The sequence below is a fragment of the Triticum dicoccoides genome, chromosome 1B, assembly GCF_002162155.2.
Source record: "Triticum dicoccoides isolate Atlit2015 ecotype Zavitan chromosome 1B, WEW_v2.0, whole genome shotgun sequence".
Lineage (NCBI taxonomy): Eukaryota > Viridiplantae > Streptophyta > Magnoliopsida > Poales > Poaceae > Triticum > Triticum dicoccoides.
This window is the reverse complement of record NC_041381.1, coordinates 602,996,387-603,006,175: the sequence shown is the minus strand read 5'-3', so window position 1 is coordinate 603,006,175 and position 9,789 is coordinate 602,996,387. Positions and strand designations below refer to the sequence as shown.

At 49.2% G+C, this 9,789-nt stretch overlaps 1 protein-coding gene across 2 annotated transcripts; it reads left to right on the top strand.

Annotated features, from left to right (window-relative positions):
• The first annotated feature begins 308 nt into the window (after positions 1 to 308).
• On the top strand, positions 309 to 7,007 carry LOC119349019 (alpha,alpha-trehalose-phosphate synthase [UDP-forming] 1-like). 2 transcript variants are annotated; one of them, XM_037617027.1, is made up of 19 exons: positions 309 to 426; positions 535 to 599; positions 1,423 to 1,961; positions 2,057 to 2,154; positions 2,291 to 2,679; positions 2,758 to 2,872; positions 3,095 to 3,196; positions 3,494 to 3,644; positions 3,831 to 3,919; positions 4,035 to 4,083; positions 4,198 to 4,298; positions 4,441 to 4,628; positions 4,764 to 4,881; positions 5,164 to 5,343; positions 5,432 to 5,554; positions 5,631 to 5,718; positions 5,807 to 5,937; positions 6,032 to 6,130; positions 6,226 to 7,007. In XM_037617027.1, exons 1-19 carry the CDS (start codon positions 415 to 417, stop codon positions 6,667 to 6,669), a joined length of 3,081 nt encoding a protein of 1,026 aa, XP_037472924.1. In that variant the 5' UTR covers positions 309 to 414; the 3' UTR covers positions 6,670 to 7,007. The 2 variants fall into 2 exon arrangements, with proteins under 2 accessions (XP_037472924.1, XP_037472926.1); XM_037617029.1 differs by lacking the exon at positions 535 to 599 and having other exon boundaries at positions 407 to 426.
• Positions 7,008 to 9,789: the final 2,782 nt, after the last annotated feature.

Below are 9,789 nucleotides of genomic sequence, written 5' to 3'. Positions count from 1 at the left end.
GTTTTCATTTATAGCAGTCACATTTTCTCTAGCTTATATAGAACATTTTTATGGTATCCCTTAAAAAGGTACATTGTCATGTATTTCCTTTCTCTTCTACTAGTCTACTAGAGAATTCCATTACAAGAGCAAACTAAAAGCAGGGCCAGGAATACACGATGATTTACACTAAACACCTCTAGGCCCGAAGAGTTGCAGCCCTGAGGGGCAGGAGGGGCAATTTCACAAACATGCGCAGCTCGTTCCTTTTTTCTTTCTTTATAAATACGGTTCGTGTATTGGCCGAGGGGGAGGTGCCGCTAGCTGGATCCCAGCGATCCTATAAAAAGGTGCCAATCGCCCCCACCCCGACCTGCACACATCGCTCGTGCTCTCAAACAAGAGTGCGAGTTCGAGGCATGACGGCCCTGCTGCATGTTGCATGAGGTACCACCCCCCTTCCCCCCTCTCTCCCTCCCTAGTGTGTTCTGTTCTGCTAGTCTGTTGCAGTCCCCTCCCATCCCCCGGACTCATCTCCTCTCTTGTTATCACCAGCCGGCCGGAGTCGGATCCCATTGCAGCAACGAGCCCAGAGCAGCGCGAGGCGGCGACCGATCTGGGTGAGTTGTTCATCCGTACCACGTTCCTTTTTTTTTTCTCTCGTTTCGCCTGTGCGGCGCCGCCGCCTCGTTTGGATGGATCCCGGCCGGCGGGCAGGGCGGTTCCCGCCGATCTCATCGGGGACTAGTAGATTAGATTGGCAGCAGTAGTTCCGATGCCGGGGGCATGGCGTGACCAGGGTGGCCGGTCCGTATGGGCCGTGAACGCCATCACGATCCGGCCTTCTCCGGGTCTTGTAATCGCATTCGATTTCTGTTGTAGAGAATTTTTTTTTTGGCTAAGCTTATTATTTTCCTGTTGTTAGTAGTAGAGTTTTTTTTAAAAAGTTTTTTTTAGGGAAAAATAGAACGGGAACGTGATTACGGTTTTTGCGCTTGAAACTTTTTGTGAAAACAAAAAGGGGGACGAATTTGGGGGGCGTGTGTGTATGACGAACGGTGGGCGTAATAAAAGAGGATTTTCTGCGGCCCGGCGCGCTTGACTAGGCCCGTGCTCCTGGCTGGCGGCTATCCCACTGACGCACGGGCCCCACCCCGCGCCGTTTTAACAGGGTCCGTGGCGAGCGAGCCGCTGCGCACACGAGTCACACAACGCAACACGGGAGCCAGCGCGAGAGGAAAAGCAGCGCAATTAAGGCCAGCCGCGCCTCCTCCTCGGGACGCGCGCGCTCTCGCGGGCGGGAGACAGAGCCGTCGCCGTTCGCCGTTCGTCGCTCGCCGCCGCCCGCCGCCGCCCGCCGCCCATGAGTGATGACGGGCCGTCTCGTTTCTCCGCCGTGTCGCGCCGCCGTCGCTCACCGCGTGCGCCCGCCTAATGCTGCAGGCCGAATCAGCCGGCGGGGGAGTCGTCGCGGCGGTCCATGAGCGCTGACGCCGCGGGCACCAACATCATCAGCAGAAGAAGAAGCAGGCTGGGCGACGAAGCCATGCCGACCCCGTCCTCCAACGCCCCCGACTCCTCGCCCTTCTCCAACGACGGCGGCGCCTCGCCGAGCGCCATCGACCGCATGCTCCGGGGCAGCGGCCGGCGCCACCACCTGCCCACGGCCGCGTCCCCCGACGCCATGGACACGGACGTCGTGGAGCCCGCCGCGGCCTCCCTCGCCGACTGCGGCGCCCAGTCGCGCCCCGAGGGCGGCCCGCACGCCAGCATGGACGACGCCGGCGGTGGCGGGTCGGGGGGCCACGCCCCGCGGCCGCCGCTCTCCGGTCCCCGCAGCGGGTTCCGCCGCCTCGGCCTCCGCGGCATGAAGCAGCGCCTCCTCGTCGTGGCCAACCGCCTCCCCGTCTCCGCTAATCGCCGCGGCGAGGATCAGTGGTCCCTGGAGATCAGCGCCGGTGGCCTCGTCAGCGCGCTCCTCGGTAATCCCTTCTCCTCAATGTCATGCGCCGGAGCGACGCATGCATCAGAATCCTGCACTAGTAGCTGCATGTACTGAATTTTTCTGAATTCGCAGGTGTGAAGGATGTCGACGCGAAGTGGATTGGCTGGGCCGGTGTGAACGTCCCCGACGAGGTCGGCCAGCAGGCTCTCACCAATGCACTCGCCGAGAAGGTTCGTTGCAATCCACAGAATCTAGAACATATTTGGTGTCAACTGAACCAATAGAACAGTGCTTTCTGTGTTTTTACCGCTCTAGTTCGTTCTAGTGACTGAAACCATATCTGTTTCTGCTGATCAAACAAAACAGAGATGCATACCAGTGTTCCTGGACGAGGAGATCGTGCACCAGTACTACAACGGCTACTGCAACAACATACTCTGGCCGCTCTTCCACTACCTGGGGCTGCCGCAGGAGGACAGGCTGGCAACCACGAGGAACTTCGAGTCGCAGTTCGACGCGTACAAGCGAGCCAACCAGATGTTTGCTGATGTCGTCTACGAGCACTACCAGGAAGGGGATGTCATCTGGTGCCATGACTACCACCTCATGTTCCTGCCCAGGTGCCTCAAGGAGCATGACATCAACATGAAGGTCGGGTGGTTCCTGCACACGCCGTTCCCTTCCTCGGAGATTTACCGCACCCTGCCATCACGCTCGGAGCTGCTTCGCTCCGTGCTCTGCGCTGATTTAGTCGGGTGAGCATGCATCTTGCTTTTTATAAGTAATGGTTTCTTTACAAGTTGTTCTTAGCTCTGACTGATTTTCTTCTTCAGATTTCATACATACGACTATGCAAGGCATTTCGTGAGCGCATGTACCAGGATACTCGGACTTGAGGGTACCCCTGAAGGTGTGGAGGACCAGGGAAAGTTAACACGGGTTGCAGCGGTACACATCAGAACTTTTATGTTAATTAGTTTGTTTATCCGACATGTTTGGGATCAGTGGCGGTGCTTCACTAGGGCCTCTCCTCGTTGTGAAATACCATTAGTTGTTAAGCTATTCATGATTTCACCTATTCTTACATCTCATTACGATGATTTATACAATATCCAATTTGTTATTTGGAAAATGGGTGATTCTTTTTACTCACGTGGCTGAAATCTTCAGTTTCCTATTGGGATAGACTCTGATCGTTTCAAAAGGGCGTTGGACATTGATGCAGCAAAAAGACATGTCAATGAATTGAAACAGCGATTTGCGGGACGGAAGGTGAGAAAACACTTGAAATTTCCAAACAGCTGATAGGATGCTGCTATTGTATTTTTGAAATTTCCAGATCTACCTGGCACATTTTAGCGGTTCTAACTCATAAATGCCACCTTGAAACCCACACTTCCATTTCTGTCCTGTTATTCTAATGTAGGACATTAGATCTTGACCTACAAACTTATAAACCATACTAATGATATCTTTTTGATTGACCTATCTTTCTTTTGTTGAAAATTCAATAATTTATCGACGTCTCTTGTAGTCTTACAGAGTATTTGTTCCTGGTTATTGTCATAGGTAATGCTTGGTGTTGATCGACTTGACATGATCAAAGGAATTCCCCAAAAGATTTTGGCCTTTGAAAAGTTTCTTGAGGAAAACCCTGAATGGATTGATAAAGTGGTTCTGCTTCAAATTGCTGTGCCAACTAGAACTGACGTCCCTGAGTGTAAGAACATTTCTGTATTTTGTTCTTGCCACTCAGCATATGTAGTGCATCATATGTTTGACATATGATTGTTCATACACATAGTTTTCAATTTGTCAGCTTGCTGTCTCTTTTTAAAATATCATTCCTCTTAAACAATATAGATTTGGTTGCAGTTCTTATAGCACTTCCTTGTTTCTTGAGCAGATCAGAAGCTTACAAGCCAAGTGCATGAAATTGTTGGGCGCATAAATGGACGATTTGGAACATTGTCTGCTGTTCCTATTCATCATCTGGTTAGCTTTTAAATAGCTCTTTGTGCTATCTTATGACCTAAATTCTTTGTGCTATCTTTTAAATAGCTCTTTGGCAAACTATTTCGTTTCATCTAAAATAATTTGCTCCTTGCAGGATCGATCTCTTGATTTCCATGCCTTGTGTGCTCTTTATGCAGTCACTGGTAATTCCTGGCAGCTCTCTTGATATTGAAAGTTGGACTTTATTAGCACTCTTTTGTTCAAAATATTAGTGCTTTTATCATGCTTGAGCTGTGCATTTCCTCTGTTTTGCTTAGATGTGGCTCTTGTAACATCACTGAGGGATGGCATGAATCTTGTAAGCTACGAATATGTTGCATGCCAGGGATCAAAAAAAGGAGTTTTGATATTGAGTGAGGTAAGTGATCAGCTATCGATTGGTTCCAAATTTAGTCTGTAAGGATATTCATATGTGTGTGTTTATATTTCCCGTTTCTTTTACACAGTCTCCTGAAAACATATTTGATTTTGGTTCATAAGTTCTGCCATTGCAATTTCAGTTTGCCGGTGCAGCACAATCGCTTGGTGCTGGTGCCATTCTTGTAAATCCCTGGAATATTACAGAAGTTGCAGACTCAATAAAACATGCTTTAACAATGACATCTGATGAGAGAGAGAAGCGGCACAGGCATAACTACGCGCATGTAACAACTCATACCGCCCAAGATTGGGCTGAAACTTTTGTATGGTGAGGAGCTCGTTTCCACTTCGTCTCATTTGTACTTTTATTACTAGTGGATTAAATGTTTCTTTTTCATCGTCAATATAAATTTGTTAGCTGCTCCCAGACTTTCTTGTAACCACACTGTGTCTTTTCATGTAGTGAGCTAAACGATACAGTTGCTGAAGCTCTGATGAGAACAAGACAAGTTCCTCCTGACCTTCCTAATCGAACGGCCATCCAGCAATATCTGCAGTCAAAAAATCGTTTGCTCATATTGGTAAATACCATATTTTTTCTTTTCTATTGATATTTGTTGCGAAGTTGTTTATACTGGCCATCACTGGGGTTTTATAATGCAAAAAACTGCTTGTTTACTCTTCTCAGTAACTTCTCCATATGTTGAAATGTTACACATTAGTTCATTTATTTCCCTTGCATTTTAAACTAAATGAATGGCATCTGCAAATATGTATAGTTTTTCCTTCTTAGTACAATGAACTTAGCACTCAAACAACATGACCTTACAATTTCTGTTTGTTGCACCGATGACTGAATATAGGGTTTCAATTCAACATTGACCGAGCCAGTTGAATCCTCTGGGAGAAGGGGCGGTGATCAAATCAAGGAGATGGAACTCAAGTTGCATCCCGACTTAAAGGGTCCTTTGAGAGCCCTCTGCGAGGACGAGAGCACTACGGTTATCGTTCTCAGCGGAAGCGACAGGAGTGTTCTTGATGAAGTAATACTACTACTCCTCCTGTCATTTTGTGATTTGTAATTGCTTTATCTGTTAGTATTAAAATCAACATATCCTCTCCCCTTTGCAGAATTTCGGAGAATTTAACTTGTGGCTGGCAGCAGAGCATGGGATGTTCTTACGCCCAACTGATGGAGAATGGATGACAACAATGCCTGAGCACCTGAACATGGATTGGGTCGACAGTGTAAAGGTACGTCTGTTTGATGAGCAATGTCCAGCCGTAACCCCTTAATGTATACCTTCTCACACCATTTACTCTTTTTCAGCATGTTTTTGAGTACTTCACAGAAAGAACCCCAAGATCTCATTTTGAACATCGCGAAACATCATTTGTGTGGAACTACAAGTATGCCGGTAAGTGATCAGGTCTTCATGCACAGTTTTTGTTCATGTTGTGAATAACAAAAATATCCAATACCATTTGCACTTGCCTGTTGTGAAGATGTTGAGTTTGGGAGGCTCCAAGCAAGGGATATGCTGCAGCACTTGTGGACCGGTCCAATCTCAAATGCAGCTGTGGATGTTGTTCAAGGGAGCCGGTCGGTTGAAGTTCGCTCTGTTGGAGTTACAAAGGTCAGTTAGGCAGTGCGATTTTTAAACATGGTGAAAGCTTGTCATGTTATTTAGCTAACTGATGTTTTACCAATTATTCATTTCCGTTCTGTAGGGTGCTGCAATTGATCGTATTCTAGGAGAGATAGTTCACAGCAAAAGCATGGTCACTCCGATTGACTATGTACTATGTATAGGACACTTCCTAGGAAAGGTAATTCTGCACTGACTTCATGTTCTTGCATTCCTTTCTAGTTCACTCTTCAATGTGTGTGATAGTAGGAAAAATGTGAAATTTTATCTTTTCAGGACGAGGACATCTATGTGTTTTTCGACCCTGAATACCCTTCTGAACCAAAAGTGAAACCGGACGGTGCCTCGGTATCCGTGGACAGGAGGCAGAACGGGCGGCCATCCAACGGCCGGAGCAACTCGAGGAACTCGCAGGCGAGGACACAGAAGCCTCAGGTCGCGGCGCCGCCTCCGGAGAGGTCATCGTCGTCGTCCGACCACAGCACCGCAAACAACAACAGCCACCATGACTGGCGCGAAGGGTCCTCGGTGCTGGACCTCAACGGCGACAACTACTTCTCCTGCGCCGTCGGGAGGAAGCGCTCCAACGCCCGTTACCTGCTCAACTCGTCGGAGGACGTCGTCTCCTTCCTCAAGGAGATGGCCGAGTCGACGACGCCTCGCGCCGGTGGCCTCCCGCCCGGCGCCGCCGCGGATTACATGTTCTTGGATAGGCAGTAGACTCTACTAATCAACAATCACCCGGCCGCCCCGCCCCGCGCCGCCGGAGAAGAAGAGTTAACAACAGCCCTGAATAACATTGGTGTTCGCCGGAGCAGCCGCCGTGGCTGGCCCGGCGCGGCGTGGTGTACAATCCTGTACAAAGTATGACTGAGCCCCTGGTATTACTGTTACTGCGAGAGGTCTCGCAGCAAACGGAACGGGGAGGAGACTATGACACTCTGTGACTGTGAGTGATCCCGAGGAGAGTTTGTGTTAGGCGGAAATTGATGGATATTTGTTATTATGTGATGTGATGACTAATCTCAGTATTGACGGTCTATCGCTGGTTTCTGGAAGCTCTGCACTTATGCTCTTGACTTTTTCGTTCGACTGGCTTCGGATTCTGTCGTTTCTCACACTAAAATCTTGGTTCATGATCCAATTACACTGTGGCCACGCAGGTAAGCATGGCAACTTGAAACTGCATTTGCGTAGTTATTTGACCCTATCCCCCCTGAAAATCTAAACTAATCTAGAGTGATGTGAGACTGAAGGGTTAGGTACAGCTAGCTCCTGACGGAATCTAACTGCATATAAGCAGGCAAATAAAACTTCTATAGTAAGGCGTGAGCCGTGGCCATCCTGGGAGGGAGGATGACTTGCTGTGTGGGGCTCCCTAACCGCACCCCTTGTCTGCGTTACCCGGTCAAGCATCATGAGGTCGCGAATGATTGGTTGCCCACCGGATTAACCCAATCTGCCATTTCTTATGCGCTTGCAACCGTCACTCCATCACCAATATTTTTTAGTATTCTCCATCCCTCTCTTGCAATCAAGCTCTCTCCTGTCCTAGAAGCAGATAACGATGTATATTTCTGCAAAAATCGCTGTCACTGACATGTAGTATGACATGTCAGTTTTGTTTCTTTCACAAGTATCGCGTAGTTTCATTTTGAATATGACTCGGCATTTCGTGGCCAACACAGACCAGCACGTATTAGTCGATAATTAAAAGGCGGCATTGAACGCCATGAGGCGTCACGTACGTATGCATAATCTGTCATTTTGCGGAGCGCTGCGCAGCTAACCAAATTTAATCGCGGCCAGGAGTGCCCCCTACGTCACGTCATCACACACGGCGATGCGACGCGCTTCTCTCTTGCGGCAAGGCGCGCGCAACCCTTACAAGAATGGCTTGCCTGGCTGCTCTCGGAAATAGATACCTGGCCGGAGGTGCACCCATGGAGGAGCTCCAGGAGGCCGACGTGCTGTGGCCCGACACGCCGCCGCCGTCGCGGGACCGCCAGAGCCGCCTGCCGGAGCTGCTGGACGCGGCCGCTGTCGAGTTCTCGTGCGAGTCGTTCGGCAGCGACGACGACGGCCCCGCGGCGTCCTCGTCGATGAGCTCGACGTCCTCGTCGACGAGCGTGCTGCCGTTTGGTGGTGGGTCCTCCGGTGGCTTCCTCTCCTACCCTTCCGCCTTCGCCGGCGGGCATGGCGGCGGTGATGACATGGCGGAGGAGTTCCAGGAGGCGGACGTGCTGTGGCCGGACGACGGCTACGCGACGGGGGAGCGCGCCGGCGCCGACGGAGGGGAACTCTGGTGGCTTTGCTGCGGCTTCGGTGGTGACGCGGCCGGCTACCACCGCGCGGAGCCTGCAGCTGGAGGTCAACGTCAAGCGTGGAGACCTCCGGTGTCGTCTCCGATTGATATCCCTACCGGAGTTGCCACCGCCGCCGCTCGCCGTTGGCGCGCGGGGACCTTGCTGGTGCACCGTCGATCCATAGGCACGGATTAAGCTCGGCTAGTTGATGCTTTTGTTTCATTTCTTCACCATTTTCGTTGGAAAATGGGGTGTTGTTGATCGTGATCAAATTTTCTTGTAGTATATATAACTACGAATTACAGGCGAGAGGTGTTAGAAATCAGGAGCGCGAGTGTAGTAGTGAGGAAAAGATATTATTGGTGATATTTTTGCCTATCGAAATGATAGTATGATGATTTTTTTTAGGCAAGATAGTATGAGGAAGGCAAAAATATATATTGGCAATGTGATTGTGATGGTACGAAGGGAATGTGGTCTTTTCCTCCTGGGTTGCACGTGCACTGTGCACGAACTCTCAAAGCGCACCAAATCCACGGATACTTTCCGCTGGGTTTGGCGGTCGATCCGCTGACCTTTTCGCGTCTCGATCGTTTTCCCTGATGAGCAGAGACGACGACCTGCAAGCTGCAATGCAAGTTGCAGTGCCAACGAACTGCCAGGGCATAGCTGATCACTTAGGCATGAGAACTGCGAGGGTATATCTATATCTTCTTGGAAGCCCCTCCTTTCGAACACGTAAATAAAACTTAAGAAGTGTATATATATGGGGCTCCGCATGGCTGTTGGCGCACACAATCCATCAGATGAAGAGCACTATTGTACAATATTTCTCTGCATATTTTCCAAGCTGGAGCACATGGCAGAGATCCAAGGGCATCACATTTGCTGTCTATTTTCATTATAGTAATAGATTGATTATGAACAAGTTAACCGAAACATAATTTAGCATCCATAAAATGAGTTGACTATAGTTATTTATCCTAAACCATGCCGCTGCAACAGTAGAGCCGCCCTGCTCAACGAGTGCACGCCAGCCAGTTTTTTGCTTCCGTCTTCTCTCACATGCACAACATGCGCATGCACAATAGTCAATCCACTTTTAGTTGCATTTTTATTGTACACAGTTTCATTTTTCCGTTATGCACTCAAGCCACATATTTAATCAACTCGGCAGCATCCCAGTACAGTACCACCGACGGGTCGCTGACATCAATCTTTGGTTTTGTTATCTTGTAAAGTTTGGGAACCAAGTAATGACCGGGACACGATAGGAATATCCAAATTACTTGCTCCAACATTGCCTTATCACACCTACGTACGCCTCAAGTCAGGTCCACTCTGCTGACAAACCAGAGGACGGAGGCAGTATCCAGTGGACAAAGTGGTTAATTATAAATGTTTTGCTCTTTCCTGGTTGCCCTGATTTAATGGAAACTCGGTCGTTACTTCAAATTATGCATTAACAAGTCAAAGATTGAAGTTAACTTTATAAAAAGTTGGTAACATTTAGTTGATATGTATGCGTGGAGGG